Below are 25,286 nucleotides of genomic sequence, written 5' to 3' on the forward strand. Positions count from 1 at the left end.
GTTATGACCAACCTAGACAGCATGTTAAAAAGCAGAGATGTTACTTTGCTAGCAAAGGCCCGTCTAGTCAATGCTGTGGTTTTTCCAGTAGTCATGTATGGATGTGAGAGTTGGACTATATATAAAGAAAGCTGAGCGTCAAAAGAATTGATGCTTTTGAACTGTGGTATTGGAGAAGACTCTTGCGAATCCCTTGGACTGCAAGTAGATCTAACCAGTCCATCCTAAAGGAAATCAAGCCTGGGTGTTCATTGGAAGGACTGATGTTGAAGCTGAAGCTCCAATATTTTGGCTACCTGATGTGAAGAATGAACTCATTGGAAAAGACCCTGATGCTGGGAAAGACTGAAGGCAGGAGGAGAGGGTGACAACAGAGGATGAGATGGTTGGATGGCATCACTGACTCAATGGACATGAGTTTGAATGAACTCTGGGAGTTGGTGATGGACAGGGAAGCCTGGTGGAGCGATTCATGGGGTCGCAAAGAGTCCGACGTCACTGAACTGAACTGGCAAGGCATTTGGATGCCTTTCTCTGCTATGTTCCAGATTTTTGTTTTTACACCCTCTCTGTAACACTAATATCAATATCCTCAGATATGCAGATGACACCACCCTTATGGAAGAAAGTGAAGAGGAACTAAAAAGCCTCTTGATGAAAGTGAAAGAGGAGAGTGAAAATGTTGGCTTAAAGCTCAACATTCAGAAAACGAAGATCATGGCATCTGGTCCCATCACTTCATGGCAAATAGATGGGGAAACAGTGGAAATAGTGTCAGACTTTATTGTTTTGGGCTCCAGAGTCACTGCAGATGGTGACTGCAGCCATGAAATTAAAAGATGCTTACTCCTTGGAAGAAAAGTTATGACCAACCTTGCCGGGGTCCAGCCCCGGTGGATCCAGGGTGATTCAAAGGGGAGACGGATAGGCGGGGAAAACTTATGTATTTAGAGATATAAGATTCGATTAGGAAGAAATAGTGTAGTAGGAAAATTAAGTGGAGAAAAGAGGCTGAATAACGTGGTTTACGTGGAAAGCCAATGACGTTCCAGACAAGGAACCTGCACCATCTACGTTAGGCCGCCGGCGCCCATTTGAATATCGGAGAGTGCCCCGCCTTGGGCTCGCTCTCTTATGGATCTTAGAAGCCGGGACAAGTAAGCAGACATGGCGAGCCTCCGCGCCCAGATGGGAATTCGGCAGAAAAAGGGAGAAAGGAACGACGTGGGGAAACCCAGCATCGGAGCAAGACTCCAAAAACTATTTTTCAAAATCAGCGTATATACCCCAAGTTGTACATAAAGAAATAATGGAATATGCAGAGATATGTAGGGGCAGCAGTCCTGACCCTCACTGAGACGAGGCTTGCTTTATGCATAACCTCCCGTATACAAAAGGTCTCAGGTGGTTTACATTATCTTCTGGCCAAGAGGCCTGTTAACATTTTTATGGCTCTCTTCCTGGATAATTGTCTATCAACCAGAAAACTCCTTTTCCCTAGAAGAGTTTTTCCTTTACTCTGCATCACCCTCAAAGTACTGAATAAAGTTACATTCCTGTAGAACAAAGGTGCAGTGGGTTATAACAAAGAAAGTAATTAACTCAAAGATCTAATGTTGCTAATACCAGGTCTACTACCTGTTTTTCTATATACCAACTATCTCTACAAATAAAAGATATGAAAATTTGGCAGCAAGTATTGGCTCAACAAATGAAACCTTTAATCAGTCCTATTCTAATGATTTTGACTCCTTGGAAGCCCCTACATTCCTAGGATGTTTTAAGCTTCCTGTGCCTCCCGTTGTTGGGAGGCCTCAACAATCACACGCGCAGCTGTAGGAGTCCTGCAGGCAGGCTAAAAAGCCATCAGAGGGGTTTTCAGATTGAAACACCCTTTCAAATGCGGAAGACCAAAGCCTTGAGATGACTTTTTCCAGAATGTGTCAGGAGAGTGGAAAAGTACAATACAATAAGGCAGGCATATTCTTATTTTTGGGGGTACATGCTCAGGAAATACCAGGGGGAAAACCTGAGATCTGACTCGACCTTGCCCATCAGATCTCTGCCACATGACCTTGTCACGGGTGGGATTCCTCATGCTGGCTCCCGGCACAACCTAGATAGCATATTAAAAAGCAGCATATTACTTTGCAGCTATAACAAGATAGCATATTACTTTGCCAACAAAGGTCTGTCTAGTCAAGGCTATGGTTTTTCCAGTGGTCATGTATGGATGTGAGAGTTTTACTATAAAAAAAGCTGAGCACAGAAGAATTGATGCTTTTGAACTGTGGTGTTGGAGAAGACTCTTGAGAGCAAGGAGATCAACCCTGGGTGTTCATTGGAAGGACTGATGATGAAGCTGAAACTCCAATACTTTGGCCACCTCATGTGAAGAGTTGACTCATTGGAAAAGACCTTGATGCTGGGAGGGATTGAGGGCAGGAGGAGAAGGGGACGACAGAGGGTGAGATGGCTGGATGGCATCATCGACTCGCTGGACATGAGTTTGGGTATACTCTGGGAGCTGGTGATGGACAGGGAGGCCTGGCATGCTGTGATTCATGGGGTCGCAAAGAGTCGGACATGACTGAGTGACTGACCTGAACTGAACTGTAACACTGAAATTCTTAGAAGCTAGAACTTGGGCTGTGGCTTACCCAGCTCTGTTCTCAGGACCTGGGGTGCAGTGTATGCCCCCTGGGAATGTGAGAAGGAACCAGTGAGGCACGTGTCTTGCTTTCCTATGTGAACAAAAAGTGCCACAGTCCTTCCCATCCACCAGAGGGTGCGGAGCAAAGAATATCCTTTTGAAAAAAAGCCTTCAAAGATGCTCAACATCACTCATTATTAGAGAAATGCAAATCAAGACCACAATGAGGTACCACTTCACACCAGTCAGAATGGCTGCAATCCAAAAGTCTGCAAGCAATAAATGCTGGAGAGGGTGTGGAGAAAAGGAACCCTCTTACACTGTTGGTGGGAATGCAAACTAGTACAGCCACTATGGAGAACAGTGTGGAGATTCCTTAAAAAATTGCAAATAGAACTACGTTATGACCCAGCAATCCCACTGCTGGGCATACACACTGAGGAAACCAGAATTGAAAGAGACATGTGTACCCCAATGTTCATTGCAGCACTGTTTATAATAGCCAGGACATGGAAACAACCTAGATGTCCATCAGCAGATGAATGGATAAGAAAGCTGTGGTACATATACACAATGGAGTATTACTCAGCCATTAAAAAGAATACATTTGAATCCGTTCTAATGAGATGGATGAAACTGGAGCCTATTATACAGAGTGAAGTAAGCCAGAAAGAAGAACACCAATACAGTATGCTAACACATATATATGGAATTTAGAAAGATGGCAATGATGACCTTGTATGCGAGACAGCAAAAGAGACACAGATGAGTAGAGCGGACTTTTGGACTCTGAGGGAGAGGGAGAGGGTGGGATGATTTGGGAGAATGGCATTGAAACATGTATACTATCATGTAAGAAACGAATCGCCAGTCTATGTCCGATGCAGGATACAGCATGCTTGGGGCTGGTGCATGGGGATGACCCAGAGAGATGTTACGGGAGGGAGGTGGGAGGGGGGTTCATGTTTGGGAACGCATGTACACCCATGGTGGATTCATGTCAATGTATGGCAAAACCAATACAGTATTGTAAAGTAAAGTAAAAATAAAAATTAAAAAAAAAAGAGGAAAAAAAGCCTTTTGATACTTGCAGGACAGCATAAACTGTGAGGACTTAAAGATAAATCAGGATTACTTACTTTCATCCTCAAAGTTAAACTCTAAGTCCAAGCCATTGACAACTTCTGTGACCCCTGCAGACAGCTGTATAGATCTGGCAATTTTTCCTCATCTTTTTTGTGAGTGAAGATCTCAGGTTTCTACCCTTTGGTGGCTCTCACAGTTAGATGCAGCTCCAACTGAAACTGACTTTTTCTAACAAACAAATCAGTTCTTTGGACCCATGTTCTGCCCATTCAGTTGTGCTGAATTTACACATAACATTTGAAATATTTTAAGTTATCTGATAAGAATCCAGTAAACCTCAGCCAGAGAAGTACAAGCCCCACATCCCACAATCTAGTCAAATGTAATTTCCCTCGAGGAGCCTAAATATGTTGTGAAATCAGCCTTCTTTGTTTCCATTAAAAGGAAAGCCTGAGGACTTTCTTTTATTCTTTAAAAAAAAAAAAAGACATTCTAGTTACTCCAGCCCACAAGAGGAGCTCTGCTTTCTAATTCTTGTGAAACTGTCTCCATGTTGCACATTCATCACGCGTCACACGCTCCTTGGCCCTGTCGTTTAATCCGGTAGGTGATACATTCAAGGAAGTTAGGATCCATGCTTTAATGTGCTCGTGATTCCTTCTCAGAACCTATATCGCAGTGCTATGTGATGAGGTCCTCCACCAGTACAGGCTGGTGACTGAGCTCACCTCGAGACCCTGATAAGCCCTTGGACGTCTTATTGCCTCCGTCTGTGCCTCTCTCTGTCCCTTTGTCCGTCTACAGCATGCTTCACAGCCGGTTCCTGGGGCGATGAGGACTCACTTCTCTCCTTGTTGCTACCTTCTCTCCTTGCTGCTACCTTCTCTCCACTTTATTTACTTATTTTTTCTTTAAAAAATTTTTCCTCTCCACTTGAGAGTCGGTCCTGTACTGCTGCTTCAAGGGTGCCCTTCTCTCCACAGGCACCAAGCTTTACTGCTCTCTGCTTCTATTGGGGCAGAAAGGCAAACTTTTCTGTTGAAGCAGTTTTAAATGTTTAACAAACGTTTGGGCTTATCCTGGTGGCTCAGACGGTAAAGAATCTGCTCGCAATGCAGGAGACCTGGGTTCGATCCCTGGGTCAGGAAGATCCCCTGGAAGAGGGCATGGCAACCCACTCAAGTATTCTTGCCTGGAGAATCCCATGGACAGAGGAGCCTGGTGGGCTACAGTCCATGGGGGTACCAAAGAGTCGGACACGACTGAGCAACTTTCACTTTTCTATTGAGGCAGAAAGATAAACTTTTCTGTTCAAGCCGTTTTAAATGTTTAATAAGGTATTCAGTGTGCACAGCTTTACATCTAATTTCTCAAGGTAAAGCAAAGCTGGTAAGATATTTTCTAGACTCCTTAATTATCTTTTCCATTTTCTTTTTCTTCCACTCTCTAGCAGGGTTTCTACTGACTAGATCACAAAGCAACTGAGATTGTGTTGATTAGTTACTAAAAAGTGGCAAAAATTGATCTTAGTTCAAGTCAACAGTTTTGAAACAGCTATTGTGTACAAAAACCATAGGTGTTACAGAAAATTCAAAGTGAACAAGGTAAAAACGCTTGTGTTCTGGGGGAAGGGAGGGCAAACAGATGCCCAGGGAATTACAGTGTTTGTCAAATATGGTGCATACATAATAATAAAAGTATAAAGAGACTGCTTTATGAGAAAGGTAAGAGGGGAGTAGGTTTAGAGTTCAACCATCAGGAAAGTTTTCGTGAAGGACCTGGCTCTGGAGGAGGAAGACAGAACACTGTGGTTGTAGCTTTATTCATTTGTTCTCAAGGTACTATTCTAGTAAAACTTTCTATAAAGCTCTTCTTTCACTTATAAAAAGGCGTGTTAGAAGAGCGCTAGGCAGTCGCCACACTGTTGTGTCCTAGGTGGTTGATACATATAGGTTGTTTCTTGGTTAATAATGACCCTGTCTTCTTGTATTAGTTTCTAGACATAGCCCTTTAAATCAGTACTATGCACTGTGTGGTAAATATGCTTGATAAAAATTAGATAATGATAAAGGATGGTTAGCTTTTCAGGCTTTGCACTCCTTCCAGCGCGAGTTGATCTGCTTTGTCTTATCCGCGCTTATTAGGCAGCCTGGATTTTGAAGGCGCGAGCACTGACCGAAATGGTGCACGTGGATGAAATTGACGTTGATCAGGAAGGAATCGCGGAAATGACGCTGGATGAGAATGCGATCGCTCAGGTTCCCCGTAAGTGTTGATTTTCCAGCCAAGTAAATGAAATGCCATTAGGAGGCGGAAAATGCTCTCTATACACTTTTTTTGGGGGTAATAGAAATAGGACATTTTATACATGAAACGCGTATGTATGAAAAAATACTCCCTCAAGTAAGTGGCCTCTGTTCTGCCTAAATGGTACAAAAGCACAATTCAGTTATATTATCTCAGAGTATGAGGTTGATGTTTAACTGTTTTTCAATAGAAATTATACATCTTAAACATGTTTTATAAAAATGCATTCAGTCTGATCTAATATAACGAGAGATTGTGTATCCAAGAGTCTGTAAACACAGGAAAGCATCCGAACAACAGAAGTGTTCTAAGAGGACTTCTAAAAGTTGACCATTTGAAAGCATCACTGTAGTAGCTGAAGATGCTTTGCTGTGATGCATGATGTGAGGTGGTGGAGTGAGTGAGTGGCTCGGCAGAGGACGCCCATCACGACTGCCACAGTGGCCTAGTCCAAGCCTGCAGGTGTGCTGCTGTGAATGGCATTGGGTGATCACCATGACATATGGTGGTCTTGCTGGTAACTTCTTAGTTGTGACAGTGGTCAGTCATTTATACATGTTTGGAAGGTAATAGCTGTTTTAAAGTGTCTCTTTTCCCTATCATTTGGTCTTTTGGAGTTAAAATATCTAAATTCTAGATATTGGGGGTAAATGATCTTTTCCTGGGAGAAGAAGTTTGTATGAAAAATAAACTATGAGTATGCTGCTGCTGAGTCACTTCAGTCGTGTCCGGCTCCACGCGGCCCTGGGGACTTCAGCCCACTAGGCTTCTCTGTCCATGGTCTTCTCCAGGCAAGAATATTGGAGTAGGTTGCTATTTCCTTCTCCGGGGGATCTTCCCAACCCAGGGATCGAAGCTGGGTCTGTTATGGCTTACCTTCTTTGGCAGGCGGGATCTTTACTACGAGCACCACCTGGGAGTATAGAACTCTCATTTTGATGCGTCAGAGCTTTGGAGCCTGTCTTGTCTTGAATGTGAATGCTGGCTCTGCTAACAGGTTGACCTGTTTACCTAAGTCTCTAAGCCTTTGCTAAATGGGTTAGTACTATCTACTGTACAGAATTAGTGTGAAGATTAAATGTGATAACAAAAGTAACTTAGGTACTCAATAAATATTAATCAAACACATTTTACTAGGTTCAGTCCTTGTTATTAAGGTCTTTTCCATCAGGCCAGCGCACTTGTGAAAATTGCGTTAGCGGACAGTTTTTACAGATTAATAAATAATATATGAATTGAACTTGCCATCTGATCTCCTAGGCCCTGGAACATCTCTGAAACTCCCTGGGACTAGTCAGACAGGAGGGCCCAGCCCCGCTGTCAGGTATGTTAGTATACTCCTGTTTCATTCCCCACCCCTTCCACCACCGCTGCTAAATACCGACCAGACTGTTATGAGAGCCTTCCTTTCTTGATCTTCGTCGGACACTAACGGTTTACAATCTTCGCAGGCCGGTCACTCAAGCTGGAAGACCCATTACAGGTTTCCTGAGGCCCAGCACGCAAAGCGGAAGGCCAGGCACTATGGAGCAGGCCATCAGAACGCCGAGGACCGCCTACACCGCCCGCCCCATCTCCAGCTCGTCCGGGAGATTTGTCAGGCTGGGAACGGTAAGTTCTGGCAGCTGCACCGTAGCCTTGGATGACCAAAGTAATTTATGTAATGTTCTATCATTTCCCACTCTTTCTATAGTAGGGAATTATATGGAGGATTTTTGAAGGTGATTCTTTTTCGCCTGTGTGGGCTTTATGATCTCATGCACGTTAAATTAAATTCTTGTTTCAGGAGAAAGTTTCAGTATTTCTTGTTCTGTCGCTTCTCCCCACAGGCCTCCATGCTCACAAGTCCTGATGGACCTTTTATAAATTTATCTAGACTGAATTTAGCAAAATATGCCCAGAAACCTAAATTGGCAAAGGTATGTACTTAAAGTTATTTTATGTTATGAAGTGATGTTCAAAGTGAAAGTGAAAGTCACTTCGCTCAGTCGTGTCTGACTCTTGGCAACCCCATGGACTATACAGTCCGTAATTTTCCAGGCCAGAATACTGGAGTGGGTAACCTTTCCCTTCTCCAAGGGATCTTCCTAACCCAGAGATTGAACCCAGGTCTCCTGCATTGCAGGCGGATTCTTTATCAGTTGAGCCACAAGGACACCCCAAGAATACTGGAATGGGTATAGCCTATCCCTTCTCCAGCGGATCTTCCTGGCCCAGGAATCGAACCAGGGTCTCCTGCATTGCAGGTGGATTCTTTACCAACTGAGCTATGAGGCACTTATCATAATAGCATTGCAGGAAATGGATAAAAATTTGTGAAGAAAAAAAGACTCTGACTTGATTGAAATGGAAATGTTTAATTACTCTAATATCTAAACTTTCTTTTAGTATTAAGGAAAGTCAGTCAGAAATAAAGCATATATGCTGTCATAATAGGAAGTTCCTTTTCTCTTAATAAAGAATAGCAACTCATAACAAAGGAAGCAGATACACAGCACCATCTTTGGGTAATGACGTTTAGGGTGTCATCTGTATGTGTGTATTTTTCTTTTTTAGCTTGGACTACTCTCAGAAAAATATTTTTCTATCCTCATAGGATTTTAGAACTGTCAAAAAGAAGATAGAAAAATGTTCTCTTTCTAATTAGTAATTAATCCAGCATCTCAATAAAGATTACTTAAGCCAGACAATGGCAAGCCAACTAACTACTAAATTCTTTTCTAAATTAAAGAGAAAGAGTGATAGAAAGAGAGAGAGAAGAGGGAGGGGGAGGAAAAGAAAGAAGGATATTCTTGACCTTTCCAGTAGAAAAGAATTTGAAGGTGAGCATAGAATAATTCAGAGCCAGGAGCAGTTAGCTTCCAGAAACTGATATAAGCCTAGCTCAGGTTTTTAGCTGTAATTCCATGAATTCCATGCATGAGTGCTGAGCTCATTCCTATTATCAGTTCTACTGGTGTTTAACATTTACTAAATGTTAAACATTCTAGGGACTTTCCTTGTGGCTCAGCTGGTAAAGAATCCGCCTGCAAAGCGGGAGACCTGGGTTCAATCCCTGGGTTGGGAAGATCCCCTAGGAAAGGCTACCCACTCCAGTGTTCTGCCCTGGAGAATTCCATAGACTGAATAGTCCATTGGGTCGCAAAGAGTTGGACACGACTGAGCGACTTTCACACACAAACATTCTAGGGAAGGTGAAAAAGAACTCTAGTCATACAGACTTGAAACTTAAGTCAGAAAAAGGAATGCTAGCTGGTAAACAGGAAATCAGACGGTGACAATGCCGATGACGTTTTCCTTCGTTCCTTATTTGATAGTGGCCTAGTCAGCTTGATTTAGCAGAGTCATAAAGTTTTGCTTGTTTCTTTTACCTTTATGAGGAATGTCTGATTGCTTATCCTTTCAGGCCATTTATCAGAGGTGGCTCATTGGCTACTTGATACCATGCTGTTCTCTAACGAGGGATTGTAATCAGTGGAGGCATTTCCCTCAATTAAATCAGGATGCTTCCAGGACAGACCTGGTTTATGTTTTTCAAACTGAACTAGATTTTGCACTTATTTAATGTGCTGCGGAGATAATGCCAAGTTTCTCTGTCTTTGGTCTCCAACTTGCCTTGACTTAACTTCTCAGGACATGAGCTGTACTCACAACTTTTTAAAAAAATAACTGAACAAATGGAGAATTAGGAATGGATTTTTTAGAAGAGGGCTTTATCTTGATTGATTTATTCTTTTTTTGGTTGCTTCCAAGTGATCTCTGTTAATAACCTTGATATCTTCTGGGGGTAGAAGTGTACACTTTGCATGTGTAAAATAATGGTGTTTATGGATAAATGTAGTACCACCAAGAGGCAGTCCGGTAGATGCTTATTTATCCAGATGAGTTGGGGGCAGTATTAGAATAATGGTTCTCAGCCTTGCTGCACATAGACATCTGCATATTAGGAAAAACATCTTACCTTGCAGTCAAACTCTACTTTGTTTCAGAAAGAGCTTCCAGATTTTCCCATGTCTGAGGTGTCATTATTAATATCATAATCACTGTATAATACACGCAATTTTATGGCAGTCCTAAGGTTGGTCTTTTCATTTGTTTCTTTCTGATAAAATAGCATGTGTAGTATGAAAAAAAAAAACCATTGAGCTTTCCAGTTCATATTCTTGAACTTTGCAGTTCATATTTTTAAAAACAGGCATCAGTTATAAGTAGCCTTGTTTTAAAATGAGTGATTGTAACAAATGTATGGATATACCCTTTACTCATAAATTCCAGGCACTTTAGAGGACTTCGTTATTTCGGTTCAATCCAGCTGCTGTCAAAATAGCCTTTGGGTTTTGCTGTAACAATAGAGCACCTTCGTTAAAATAAAATGTAATGTATTGTTTGTATTTTTGCTTCACAGGCTCTGTTTGAGTATATCTTTCATCATGAAAATGATGTTAAGACTGTAAGTTTTGAATTTGCTCTATTTTTTAATGTAATTTTTCTGATTTGGGGGATTTCGATTTGGAAATGTCCTGTTTATTACCTTATAAACAGCTGGAATTATTAAACATTGGAGAATTACTCATACTTTCAAATCCACTGTTTGTTTCAGTAGGAAAGTTTGTATAACTATAGAAGTAGTAAGACTTGTGCCTGATCCATGGAGTAATCGATCTCCATTAAAGGGCAAGGTATAGGTAATTGAGAACGCTGTATAATATGTTTTCGTTAAAGTTTGTTTTTTATGCTAATAGCATGGTGGATCCATTTTCTTCTTTGGTTTGTATAGTGATTATAAGTTTACTGACACCTGTATTGGACTTCCCTGGTGGCATAGTGGTAAAGAATCTGCTTATTAATGCAGTATTTCTGGTTTTTTTTTTTGGTAAAGTTCCCATCTCTCCCCTTCAACATTTTGTGATAGAAAATTTCAAATGTGCAGATAGAATGTATAATGAGAGTATAATGAACCTGCATCAATCATCACCCAAATTCAACAGTAATCAATAATCAATCATCTTGGTAGCCTTTTAACAGAGAATTTTAAGGTTACGTGCATATGACTTCTCCATTTGTGGTAATTTTTACATGCTAATATGCAAGCGAGTAGTAACTTCACAGATTTTGTCAGATCAAATGTAGTTAACTCTACAGTGTCTGATGATAGTATTTTCTGTCATTCTTTTATTCACAGGAAAAGCTTTATACCGATGTATTAAGTATGCAGGGAGACAAAAGCATTTTTCTCAGTTGTGTTTTCTATGTGTCAACCATTATGCCGTATAAAAATACATTTTTTTTCTGCCTCTGTAAGCCATGTAATCTAGCTGAGGAAATAAAATTGACACAATGAAACAGTTAGAAAGGTAACTGCCAGGTTGTGATATTATTACGAGATATCAAGGGGAAAAACCAGGGGATGATATTAGTAAAAATCCAGTAAGATTTTTTTTGGAAAGGGAGGGAGAAAATGTAAAAGAAGGGTAAAAACATGAAGAGGATATGGAATGAGAAATAAATAAGCCATATCCTAAACAGTGGGAGCATTTTGAGGCATTGTCAGAAAGAAGTGACAAAATGTGATACTGGATTTGGTGTGGCAGACAAAGGAGAGAGCCAGGTCAGACCTGCCTCCTGAAGGTGCTGTAAGAGCGACTGTCTTACTAACAGACATGGGATTGTTAGGGAAGGAGGTTAGACTGTAAAGAAGCCGAATAACCCACTGGAAGGATTGTTAGGGAAGGAGGTTAGACTGTAAAGAAGCTGCATAACCCACTGGAAGGCGTTTTCAGTTTGAAACTGTGAAAGCTGATCCAAGTGGAGATGCCACTGCATGTATCAGAAGCTGTTCCCCTAAAATGCAGAGCCCGGGCCAGATATACTGAGTATGGTGGTTATCTGTAAGGAAGTGATGGTGGATGTGGTCGCACAGAGAAAAGAGAAACTAAGGCTGGAATGACTGAGAAACCAGGCTGCTGCTGCTGCTGCTAAGTCGCTTCAGTCATGTCCGACTCTGTGCGACCCCATAGACAGCCCACCAGGCTCCCCTGTCCCTGCGATTCTCCAGGAAAGAGCGCTGGAGTGGGTTGCCATTTCCTTCTCCAATGCATGAGAGTGAAAAGTGAAAGTGAAGTCGCTTAGTCGTATCTGATTCCTAGCGACCCCATGGACAGCAGCCTACCAGGCTCCTCTGTCCATGGGATTTGCCAGGCAAGAGTACTGGAGTGGGTTGCCATTGCCTTCACGTTGCTGTCAATAAAATTAAGTACAGTACATGTCATTTTCACTTAATATAAAGCTGGTTAGAGCATTATAAGGTGATATGTGAAATCACATATATTGTCATTAAAAAGAAACATTCAAATACCATCCCCTTTTATAAATGAGTAAATGTTTGTAATTACTACATCACAGATTTCTTGACTTGTTGAAGATTGATTGATTGATTGCAGAGATGTTTATTCTTTCTTCCTACACATTCTGAGCTACCACGGTGTGCCAGGCACTGTTCCAGGCCCTGAGACTACAGGGTGAAGCAAACTCTCTGCTCTTTCGGAAATTACGTTCTGGTTGGGCAAGGAATGGAGACAGTTAGCAAATCTAAAAAATATATAAAATGTCGTGGGATAAATAGTATAAAAATAAGGCAGGGAAAACAGGGAAGGGAATAGATAATGACATGGAGGATGATATTATTTTAGATGAGGTAGAAGGCGGCTGCTTCCCTGGTGGCTCAGAGGGTAAAGCATCTGCCTGTAATGTGGGAGACCCAGGTTCGATCCCTGGGTTGGGAAGACCCTCCTGGAGAAGGAAATGGCAACCCACTCCAGTATTATTGCCTGGAAAATCCCATGGATGGAGGAGCCTGCTGCGCTACAGTCCATGGGGTCACAGAGTCGGACACAGCTGAGCGACTTCACTTTCACTTAGAAGGCGGTTGATAAAGTTCACTTCGAAAAGACATTTAAACAGAGGCCTGAAGGAAGGAAGACAAACTAGATGGTTCGGTGGAAGAAGAGCACGTTAAGTCAGAAAGACTGGCTGCAGAGGCCCTGGGTATCAGCATTCTTGGATCATTTAAGGAACGTTGAGGAGGCCAGTGTGGCTGGAGTGGAGTGTGAGAGGGGGGAAGTTGTAGGCGATGGGTTCAGAAAACTGATAGATCATACGCTGGTTATGGGTCATGATGATGATATCCTTATTAATAGCTTCATCTTGAAGAGGCTCTACATCTTGGCATTTACATAATAGTGAGAAAAGGAGCTACATTGAAAAAAACAATTTGTTTTATGGAAAAATATATTTCTGCTTTTGGGTTCTTAATAAGTCTCTCCCTTTCTCTCCCTTTTTGGGGCAATGTTGGCAATATTGACAGAACTGAAGTGGTGTGTGGATTGGTGATTCTGGGATCTTTATTTCCATAAGCTGTTTAATTTCATCATGCTGATGTTGTCACAGCTCTCACAGTAGTGAATGAAAGACTGTTTAAACTTTGGTCGTTGGGGGCACTGTTTCCAACTGTTACTTAGCAGAGTCTCTGGGACACTGAGTTGGACGTATTCACAAGTGTTTTGCTGTCTGGATCTGCCAGGCTCCCTGTTCATAGGGACTTTTATAAACTTATTTATAACCTTGTAGGTCTTTATTAAAAGCTAGATATTAGATTGATTAGTTTATTCAAAGATCCTAAAATATAAGTATCTAGTCATTTATTTTAAAAAGCTAGCAAAGACTTTAAGGAAATACAGCTCTTCTGTCACCTCTTTAAAATTTAAAAATGTTAATAGCTTTTAATTGTGCATCTTATTACGATGACAGTTTTGTTTGATTCCTAAGCTATTTTCAGCATAAATCAGAAGTAAAGAATGAAATTAATTCTTGAAGGTCTCAACAGCATGGCACCCTTCAAGAACAGCAAAGATGCGTAAGAAGTCGGCACCTGTTCTCAGGGGATGCAGGGTCCATTTGAAATCATAATGGTGGTTTTGTCTAGTGTAGCCTCAGTCATCAAATGAAGAGCGATCATTAACATGTAATTTTTGCCATTTTTATTCTATATCTGTAATTCATATTAATTTCCTTGATTGGCTTAGACAAATATGTGGGCATGTGAGTCCTATATGGGAACCATATCTGAAAGCAAAATCAACAGCCTGTAGTCAGCACTAAATCTAATCTTGGAAAATTAGAATATATAAAAAAATTCAGAATGACATATTTTTATGAAAAATAGAATGTTATATTAAGTCTGAAAGTGAATCTGATCTGTTTGCTTTAACAGGTCTAAAAGATTAAGTTAAAAGGAATATGATTCAGATATTTACAATGTACTCCTGAACTGAGCTGATTGAAATATGGTTTTCTGGTATTTCTAGAGATAATGATAATTGAAATGATGCCTTTTTTCCCCTCATTTTTCACTTCCACTTTTATCTCTGGATTCTTTTTAATTTCCATAGCTTTCAAGTAGAAATGTTGATTTTTCAAGTCCATTAGAACCTCAGCATGTGACACCATTCCTTTATAAATAGTTTGCATATTTAGAAGTCTCCCCTGGAGTGAGGGAAGATGGGGAACACAAGGAAAGTTATTAATTTTGCAGCAGGAGCTTCAAGGAACTCTTTTGGCGTTCATTTCAGATAAGAGTTAATATGAAGAACAATAATATGGGATACATTCTGAGATTATGGGCATCCCTGATGGCTCAGATGGTAAAGAATCTGCCTGCAGTGCGGGAAACCTGGGTTCGATTCCTGGGTTGGGAAGACCCCCCTGGAGAAGGGAACAGCTACACTCCAGTATTCTGGCCTGGAGAATTCCATGGACAGAGGAGCCTGGCGGGATACAGTCCATGGGGTCACAAAGAGTCGGATATGACTGAGGGACTTTGATTTCCCTTCTGAGATTATAGAACTGAAAATATAAGTTACTGTAACTGAGCTATTGGATATTGTGATGATGTTAACACTGACTAAAGAATAAAAGGTTTTCAATCTTAATAGAAAGGATAGTAAAAAATCAGAATTATTTTAAAACTAATAATTTTAAAAAATTATTATAAAAAATCAGAATTCTTTTAAAACTAATAACCAAATCTTTACATGAGCTTCAGATTCCTGTGAACTATACATTTGTTTAAAGATTGATTTGCTTCCTCTCTGTACAAATGGTTTCTGCTTTTTGGGTATAGAATCCTAATTCTTAATTAGGTATTTTTGTCTGATCTTGAATAATCACTAGAAGGGACAAACTAGCAGACGTTAGAGAGAAAGGGGTAAGTACACGTAAAATACGGAAGCAGTTAGCTCTTTCTCAGTCCATCGCAGGCAAAGCCTGACCTTTAGGATTCCTGGAACGTAAGGTGATGTCAGAATAATGGGACAATGGTTGTTGAAAGATGGTAGTCACCAATCCAGCTCTTCTTCATGACCCTGTTTTTAAACCTTTTTCTATCTCCATACTTGATCTTTCCCTGTTTCTCGACCTCTGTCTTTAAAGTGGGGCCTGCACTTGGGCCTACCTCACACAGTAAAGGCTTGACTGCCACTAAGTTTGGAAGCATTTTGGTGGGGTAAAAACTCACAATTTTTTAATACCAGTTTTGTACTTTGTATATTAAAGCTGTATTCAGATAGACTGTACATCTGCTTCCCTTTGATCAGTGTTTCCTTCTCATCTGCTGTCAGCCCTCTGGTCTGGAACTGATTATTTAGGGAAAATTGGTGGGGCCATCTGGAGACATGAGCAACTCGAGTTTCTGTCTGATTTCTAATGCATGTTTTGATTGATGCTAATTATACGGTTTATTTCATTATTTATTGTTTCTGCTTATTGTCAGAAGAGAAAATCCTAATTGAAAATGAATTGTTTTTCAAAGGCTTTGGATTTGGCTGCCCTTTCCACGGAACATTCTCAGTACAAGGACTGGTGGTGGAAAGTGCAGATTGGAAAATGTTACTACAGGTAAAATTCAGATTCTTTTCAAAGGCTGAGAAACGGCAACATACTTTAGGGCCTCAAATCCAGTAACTTTTCCTCATGAAGAAGTGAGCAAGGTGTTGCTGGCTTACTTGAGAGAGCATTTGCTTAGCAGTCACGTGATGGCTTCCCGTGAGTGGTAAAGAATCTACCTGCCAGTGCAGGAGACTCCAGAGACTCGTGTTCGATCCCTGGGTTGGGAAGATCCCCTGGAGTAGGAAATGGCAACTCATTCCAGTATTCTTGCCTGGAAAATTCCATAGACTGAGAAGCCTGGAGGGCTACAGTCCATGGGGCCACAGAGAGTTGGACACGACTGAGTGACTGGCTACACACATATGTGAAGGCACTAAGACACCGTTAGAATAGTGAAATTTTAGATCTGGGAAGGGGAAGCTTTGAGACCATCACACCCTTTTCAGATGAAGAAGCCGAGGCCAGAGAAACTGATTTGTATCAGGAACCAGTTAGTAACAGACCTGGGATTAGGATCGACCTGGTTCTCTGCTCCTCTTAACTCACATCTTTATTTCTTCTTCGGCCTCACATCTGTAAAGTGCTTTACAGTGAAGAGAGAACTGGTCCATACATCACCTTATCTCAGTTAAGTCTTACGGCATTTTGGAGGTAGTTGCTATTAGTAGCCTTTTGTGCAGATGAGAAAACGTGAGCCTCAGAAGGATAGAGTGACCTTCCCAACTCCATGTAGCCTGTGAGCGGCAGAACTAGACTTGGAGCTCAGCTTTCTGATGCCAGTTCCTTTACCGTCTGCACAATCTCATAGTGTTTCCCTAGGATCTGACATTCTTACACCAGTTCACTTAACCTTTAACCACATTTTTAAGCCAGGTGAGAGATCAAAAAAGTTATAATCAGTATTATGTACATTACACAACAGCTGGTAAGCAGGATCTGAAATGATTGCTTAACACTGAAATGCACTTGGAGCATTTGAAAAATAGAAACAAATGAATAGTTATATTTTATGAAGATAAATGTATTTTATTATTCAGAAACAAGGTAGACCGGTGACCGTGAACATCATTCAGTCGTTACTAACTTTAGTTACTGAACACTGAGGAAAAGGAAATATTAATAGAATTAAAAGGATGCTTATTTTTCTGCTGTTGAAATTAAGACTATTTCCCACTTAGATATTTCACATAGAACTCTGAAGTATTTTTTCCTACTGTTAGATTGAGGAAGTATTTTCTGCTAAAAGGTAGTTCTGGATCATTATAACATTAAGCTCTTATGAATATAATTTCTGAAGACAAGCTTGGAATCTTGAGGTTCTAAGCAAAACTCTCAGAAATCTGTAATAATGAAAGAAAAGCATAACTTGATTCCTTCTTTCCTTCACGTAAGATGGTATTTAAATGAATGTATTTTGTTATGTTAAGTATCATTCTCCTCTGTTTCCTTGATTGCTTCTCCTCTTTATGTATGGAGCCTTCATTCGTTTGTTCATTCGCTCACGGTACCATGTTTAATGAGAAGCTCCTTCAAACGGTTTACAGCTGAACGGAAGAGAGAACAGGAATCATTTGCAAATGTGGTTCCCGTTCTGATAGAAGCAGGTGCGGGGCGCAGGGCGAGCCCAGAGGAAGAGCCCCTTCCTCTCGGCGACAGCCAGGGAAGGTGCCGGCGGGAGCGCCCGGGGCGCCGTCGCTCTCTCCGCTCCTGACGGCTGAGTGCTCCTGGCTCTTTCCTGACGGCTGAGCGCTCCTGGCTCTTCCCGCGCAGTGGCTTTCGCAGCTGCCCCCTTACTAGCCACGCCCGCTCCAGTGCCCCGCTCCAGTGCCCCGCTCCAGTGCCCCGCTCCAGTGCCCCGCTCCTGGCTTTGCCTGTCATTTGTTTGACTCGCTATGTTAGTTTCTTACCTAGGTTTTCTGCCCCCGTTTCCTTGTCCGATCAGTCCTCCCTAGTACTGCTGTCAGAGTGACTGCTGCAGACATTCTGCGGCTCATCTCCATTGCCTCCAAAATGAAATCTGTGTTTCACCTGGGGCATCCGCGAGCCTGTCCAAGTCTATAGCTTTGCCCACGTTTCTCACTTCTCCCATTCTGTCTCGTGTTTTGCTTTTTGGTTAAACGTGACGACTCCGCATTCCCCTAAATGCTGGGGGCTTTCCTTCTTGTGTGCTTGTGCCCATAGTTTGCGTCCGTCAGAGATGTCCCTTCACCCCACCCCACCCCACCCCACCTCACTGTGGAAATCCTGCCCGTTCTCTCCTTGCCGCGGGGACTTAGTTTGTTCCTTGTTTGCGCTCTCACAGTGCTTTTTTTCCCTCATTGGCCGTAATACAATTAGATCTCTTTTAAAACATGTTTTGTTTCCATCTTAATTGGTGCCTTCAGTACACGGTTGTTATCTTCATATTTGCAACTCCTTAACATCATTAAATGCGCGTGCAGTTGGTCCTTGACGATGTTTATTGAATTAAATTGGAGGAAAAACCCTGGCATTTGGTGGAGATTATCTCTGGACTCTGACTCTTTGATATTGTCCTATGTTTATGAACTTGCCTGACGTTTTCATTATTCCTAGGCGTTCTTTATACATGGCGCCATTCCATTTCCTTTGCACAAGAACCCATGTGGTGAATTCCTCTTTGATAGGATCAGAGGAAATGGTCTCTTAAGGGTATAGTAATAAAACACATATGACTCATCCTTCTTTCCTTTCTTTGGTTTCCAGGTACTTCAGTAGCTCTGATTGCTAGTTGGTTTTTTAATTTCTTTATTCTTCATTGTTTTTTCTAAAATCTAGTTCTGTTTTCATATTTTTTTTGTATGTATCTCTTTATTGTAATCCCTATAAAATTATTTTTTGCAAGAGACAACTTTATTAGTTAAAAATATACAAACTAAATAGGTGTTCATGGAATTCAGTGATTCAACTTCAGCCATGTGTTTCAGACTTAAATGTTCAGTTGAAACTCTGTATAAATATGCTGTTCTTTCAGAACTTCAGTGTTCTCTGATAACACTTTATGAACATTCCTTGTCAAAGGTGCAGGGCTTTTGAAGCAGTAGGGGCTTCTACCACATCACACATCTGCTAACTTTAGGCCAGATTGTGGGGTCACTTTAACTTCTTTGTCCCACATTGTCCAGCATCTCTTTGGGTATAGTTATACCAGTGCTTGAGGTTTATGTTAGGAAAAAAGGACACAGCTATTCTTTCAAGTCTTTAAATGAAGATAACATAATGGACTATATTGTATACTGTTTTGTCTTTATTTCATAAATAAAAGCGCTATGATAAAGTGCCTAAGTAGCTCTCACATGTCTGGGATGAGTAGTTATGAGAAAGCCCCACAGATCTATTAAGGACAGGCTGAAGTGTGCTTTAGCAGTTGATTTCATGGTTAATAAAATGTTCCCTGGGCAGAAGTGGGTGTTGACATCAGGACAGTTGTATTTAAGCAAGGAACAAATCTCAGATTCATAGACGAGGACAATCAGTATCAGATACAAAAATGGGGAAAGAAAATGTTGTGGAATAATAAAATGGTATAGCTATATCACTCAAGTGGTAGTTAACTGTTTACCTTAAAATTGTTTAGAGTTTAAAAATGGGCTTATGCAGAGTCAAAACAGGTAACTTGAAACAAGTGAAAACTGGAATTACAACACATCAGAACTTACGGAGTGCAGCAAAAGCTCATCCTAAGAGAGAAGTTCTGAGCAAGAAATGCCTGTTCAAGAAACAAGAAAATTCTCAAATAAGCAGCCTAACTTCACACCTCAAGTAACTAGAAAAAGAAGAACAGATAAAGCTCAAAGTTAGTGGAAGGAAGGAAATAACAAAGATCAGAATAGAAATAAATGAAATAGGAACATGAGAAGGATCATGACTATGAGTAAGTGGGATTTATTCCAGGAATGTAAGGATGGTTCAGTATATGCAAATCAGCATAATATATCACAGTAACAAAGTGAAGTATAAAAATCATCTGATTATCTCAATAGATGCAGAGAGAGCATTTGACAAAGTCCAGCATCCATTTATGATAAAAACTCCTAACAAAGTGGGTGTAGAAGGAATGTACCTCCACACAGTAAAGGCCATGAATGACAAGCCTGCTGCTGAAGTCACACGCACTGGTGTTGAAAGCTTTTGCTCTGTAAGATGAAGGCTAAGATAAGGATGCCCACTGGCTCCGTTTTTACTCAGCATACTATTGGAAGTCCTAGCCAGAGGAGTTAGGCAAGAAGAAGAAATAAAAGGCATCCACATCAGAAAAGAAGTAAAACTGTTTCTGTTTATAGTGGATGTGATGCTATAGATAGAATATCCTGAAGACTCCACCAAAAAACTGTTGGAAATAGTAAGTGAATTCAGTAAACTTGCAGGATACAAAATCTGTTGCTTTCTATACATTAATAACTAGAGCAGTTCTCCTGGGTTTCCTTACCCTGCTGCTCTCCACCCGGGTGCCCTTTCCCAATAAAATCTCTTGCTATGTCGGCACATGTGTCTCCTCGGACAATTCATTTCTGAGTGTTAGACAAGAGGCCAGTTTCGGGCCCTGGAAGGGGTCCGCCTTCCTGCAACAAATGGCGACTCTGGCGGGGACTCTTCTTCACTGAGGCTGACATCCTGACCACTCGGGGTACTCAGGGGCCAGCTTGCCTGCCAATGGACCAGACCCAGCAGCCACAGCTGGGACCCTTTTGTCCCTGGTCTCCTCCTGACGCGGACAACTGGCCAGGGTGCCCCGACCGGTAAGGAACAAGAGACTTCATTGACCTCTCTCCTTAACCCTTCCTATTCCCCATTTTTCTAGTCCCCCGGTCCTGGATGCAGGAATCTGGTCTAAGGGCGGATCCTTAGCCTGAGCTGAGGATTGGAGACTGATCACCTCCTCTTGGCAGAGAACTCGAATTCTCGTTCTGGTCTGGTCTGATTTCTGGTAGGGCCGAGTTCCAGTCCTCCCTTCTCTGGAGGCCCAGGGAAAAGTCTCATAATGCCTGGGTATCTGTAGGTGGCAAGAGACATCTTTAAGGCCACCCCTTTCGCCCCCCTCTCCCGCCTCCTCCCACTTTGAACCTGGCTTCCTTTCCTCCCTTGAAATCTTTGATGTTAGTACTTGGATCTGAAGTTCTGTGTCCCTATAGGAGGTTTTCTGAGAGACTGTATTCTTGTATTTAACGGCTTCCCTGATGGTGCACAGGTTAAAGCGTCTGCCTGCAATGTGAGACCTGGGTTCAATCCCTGGGTTGAGAAGATCCCCTGGAGAAGGAAATGGCAACCCACTCCAGTATTCTTGCCTGGAGAATCCCGTGGATGGAGGAGCTTGGTGGGCTACAGTCCACGGGTCACAAAGAGTCGGACACGACTGAGCGACTTTGCTTTCACTTACGTTAATAACGAAGAAGTTAAGAAAACAGGCCCATTTACAATTCCATCAAAAAAAAAAAAACTAGGAATAAATTTAACCAAAGAGATGAAAATACCTGTACACCAAAAACTGTAAGATACTAATGAAAGAAACTGACGAAGACACAAGTAAATTGGAAGATGTTTCACATTCTTGGATTAGAAGAAGAATTATTATAAAAATGCCCCTGGTGCCTGAAGCATCTACAGATTCAGTGTGATCACTATCAAATTACAGTGGCATTTTTCACAGAAGTAGAGCAAGCAGTTCTAAACCTTGTGTGGAACCACAGCAGACCCCACAGAGCCAAAACAATCCTGAGAAAGAAAAACAAGCTAGAGGCATTACATTCCCTGATTTCAAACCAAATTACAGAGCTATAGGGACCAAAATATCACTACAAACAAAGCTACTGGAGGTGATGAAATTCCAGTTGAGTTATTTCCAATCCTGGAAGATGATGCTGTGAAAGTGCTGCACTCAATATGCCAGCAAATTTGGAAAACTCAGCAGTGGCCACAGGACTGGAAAAGGTCAGTTTTCATTCCAGTCCCAAAGAAAGGCAATGCCAAAGAATGCTCAAACTACCGCACAGTGGCACTCATCTCACACACTAGTAAAGTAATGCTCAAAATTCTCCAAGCCAGGCTTCAGCAATACGTGAACCGTGAACTTCCAGATGTTCAAGCTGGTTCTAGAAAAGGCAGAGGAACGAGAGATCAAATTGCCAGCATCCACTGGATCATAGAAAAATCAAGAGAAATCCAGAAAAATATCTGCTTTATTGACTATGCCAAAGCCTTTGACTGTGTAGATCACAATAAACTGTGGAAAATTCTGAAGGAGATGGGATTACCAGACCACTTGACCTGCCTCTTGAGAAACCTGTATGCAGGTCAGGAAGCAACAGTTAGAAGTGGACATGGAACAACAGACTGGTTCCAAATAGGAAAAGGAATACGTCAAGGCTGTATATTGTCACCTTGCTTATTTAACTTATATGCAGAGTACATCATGAGAAACGCTGGGCTGGAAGAAGCACAAGCTGGAATCAAGATTGCCGGGAGGAATATCAATAACCTCAGATATGCAGATGACACCACCCTTATGGGAGAAAGTGAAGAATTAAAAAGCCTCTTGATGAAAGTAAAACTTCAGTTCAGTTCAGTCACTCAGTCGTGTCTGACTCTTTGTGACCGCATGAATCACAGCACACCAGGCCTCCCTGTCCATCACCAACTCCCAGAGTTCACTCAGACTCAGGTCCATCGAGTCCGTGATGCCATCCAGCCATCTCATCCTTGGTCATCCCCTTCTCCTCCTGCCCCTAATCCCTCCCAGCATCAGTCTTTTCCAATGAGTCAACTCTTCGCATGAGGTGGCCAAAGTCCTGGAGCTTCAGCTTTAGCATCATTCCTTGCAAAGAAATCCCAGGGTTGATCTCCTTCAGAATGGACTGGTTGGATCTCCTTGCAGTCCAAGGGACTCTCGAGAGTCTTCTCCAACACCACAGTTCAAAAGCATCAATTCTTCAGCACTCAGCCTTCTTCACAGTCCAACTCTCACATCCATACATGACTACAGGAAAAACCATAGCCTTGACTAGACAGACCTTAGTCGGCAAAGTAATGTCTCTGCTTTTGAATATGCTATCTAGGTTGGTCATAACTTTTCTTCCAAGGAGTAAGCGTCTTTTAATTTCATGGCTGCAGTCACCATCTGCAGTGATTTTGGAGCCCCCAAAAATAAAGCCTGACACTGTTTCTACTGTTTCCCCATCTATTTCCCATGAAGTGATGGGACCAGATGCCATGATCTTCGTTTTCTGAATGTTGCATTTTAAGCCAACTTTTTTGCTCTCCTCTTTCACTTTCATCAAGAGGCTTTTTAGCTCCTCTTCACTTTCTGCCATAAGGGTGGTGTCATCTTCATATCTGAGGTTATTGATATTTCTCCCGGCAATCTTGATTCCAGCTTGTGTTTCTTCCAGTCCAGCGTTTCTCATGGTGTACTCTGCATAGAAGTTAAATAAGCAGGGTGACAATATACAGCCTTGAGGTACTCCTTTTCCTATTTGGAACCAGTCTGTTGTTCCATGTCCACTTCTAACTGTTGCTTCCTGACCTGCATACAGATTTCTCAAGAGGTAGGTTAAAAGCTCAACATTCAGAAAACGAAGATCATGGCAACTGGTCCAATCACTTCATGGGAAATGGATGGGGAAACAGTGGAAGCAGTGTCAGACTTTATTTTCTTGGGCTCCAGAATCACTGCAGATGGTGACTGCAGCCATGAAATTAAAAGACGCTCACTCCTTGGAAGGAAAGTTATGACAGACCTAAACAGTGTATTAAAATGCAGAGACATTACTTTGTCAACAAAGGTCCGTCTAGTCAAGGCTATGGTTTTTCCTGTAGTCACGTATGGATGTGAGAGTTGGACTGTGAAGAAAGCTGAGCGCCGAAGAATTGATGCTTTTGAACTGTGGTGTTGGAGAAGACTCCTGAGAGTCCCTTGGACTGCGACGAGATCCAACCAGTCCATTCTAAAGGAGATCAGTCCTGGGTGTTCTTTGGAAGGAATGATGCTAAAGCTGAAACTCCAGTACTTTGGCTACTTCATGGGAAGAGCTGACTCACTGGAGAAGACCTTGATGCTGGGAGGGATTGGGGGCAGGAGGAGAAGGGGACGACAGAGCATGAAATGGCTGGATGGCATCAGTGACTCGATGGACATGAGTTTGGGTAAACTCTAGGAGTTGGTGATGGACAGGGAGGCCTGGTGTGCTGCAATTCATGGGGTTGCAAAGAGTCGGACAAGCTTTGATTGAAACATATATGAAGAACTCATGAAACTTAATAGAAAATAAAACAAAATGAGCAGAGGCTCTGAAAAGACTTTTTTCTAAAAAAGACATACAGAGGCCCAACATGAAAAGGTGCTCAACATCACTAATCCTCAGGGAAACGCAAGTCAAAACTACAGTGAGATTATCATCTTACGTCTGTTAGAATGACTGTTATTGAGAAGATTAGAAATCACAAGTGTTGGTAGGATGTGAGGGAAAGAGAACCCTCATGAACTGTTGATGAAAATGTAAATTAGTGTAGCCACAGGGAAAACAGTGTGAAGGTTCCTGAAAACATTAAAAATGTGCTTTAAATTAAAATTTTAAATTAATTAAATTTTAAAATTAGTTTTAAGTTAATTAAAAATTGCTGTACCATGTGCTTCAGCAATCCTTGTTCTGGATATCTGTCTGAATAAATGAAAACACTGACTTGAATAAAAGATATCCTCATCACCATGTTCACTGCAGCATTAATAGCCAACATATGGAGACAGTCTAATGCCCGTGAAATCTCGCTGTTCGAGATGGCATGGATGGGCTTGGAGGGCATTATGCTAAGTAAACTAAGTCTCATAAAGAAAGACAAATATCCTGTGATCTCCCTTATATGAGGAATCTAAAAAAAAAGTTAACAAAGTTCATAGATAAAGAGAACAGATTGGTAGTTGCCTGAGGTTGAGACTAGAGGTGGGCCGATTGGGAGAGGGAGTCAAAAGGTTCAGATGTCAGTTAGAAAATAAATAAGCTGTGGGGATGCCACCTAGAGCATGGCAGCCATGGTTAGTAATGCCGTTTTGTGTGTGCGAAATTTTCTAACAATGTAAGACTTAAAGGTTCTTATCACAAGAAAAAAATTCTGTATCTTTGGTGATGGATGGTGATGGATGGATGTTAATTAGACTTACTGTGGTGATCATCTGGCAATATATACAAATATCAGATTATTATGTTACATGCCTGAAGTTGATATAATGTTGTATGGCAATTATATTGAGTTGGCCAAAAAGTTCCTTCTGTTTTTTAAATTAAAAATA

General features: G+C 41.5%; 1 protein-coding gene across 4 annotated transcripts in view; it reads left to right on the top strand.

Annotated features, from left to right (window-relative positions):
• The window catches only part of TTC8 (tetratricopeptide repeat domain 8), a 59,431-nt gene that overhangs the window by 14,640 nt on the left and 19,505 nt on the right, over positions 1-25,286 (top strand). For all 4 annotated transcript variants that reach the window (XM_027972112.2, XM_042252845.1, XM_027972108.2 and 1 more), the window contains 6 exons: positions 5,884-6,004; positions 7,307-7,370; positions 7,498-7,657; positions 7,876-7,965; positions 10,452-10,496; positions 15,912-15,997. In XM_027972112.2, the coding sequence (XP_027827913.2) occupies positions 5,884-6,004; positions 7,307-7,370; positions 7,498-7,657; positions 7,876-7,965; positions 10,452-10,496; positions 15,912-15,997 (566 nt within the window). The remainder of the gene's footprint in view (positions 1-5,883; positions 6,005-7,306; positions 7,371-7,497; positions 7,658-7,875; positions 7,966-10,451; positions 10,497-15,911; positions 15,998-25,286) is intronic.

Source organism: Ovis aries, chromosome 7, assembly GCF_016772045.2.
Source record: "Ovis aries strain OAR_USU_Benz2616 breed Rambouillet chromosome 7, ARS-UI_Ramb_v3.0, whole genome shotgun sequence".
Lineage (NCBI taxonomy): Eukaryota > Metazoa > Chordata > Mammalia > Artiodactyla > Bovidae > Ovis > Ovis aries.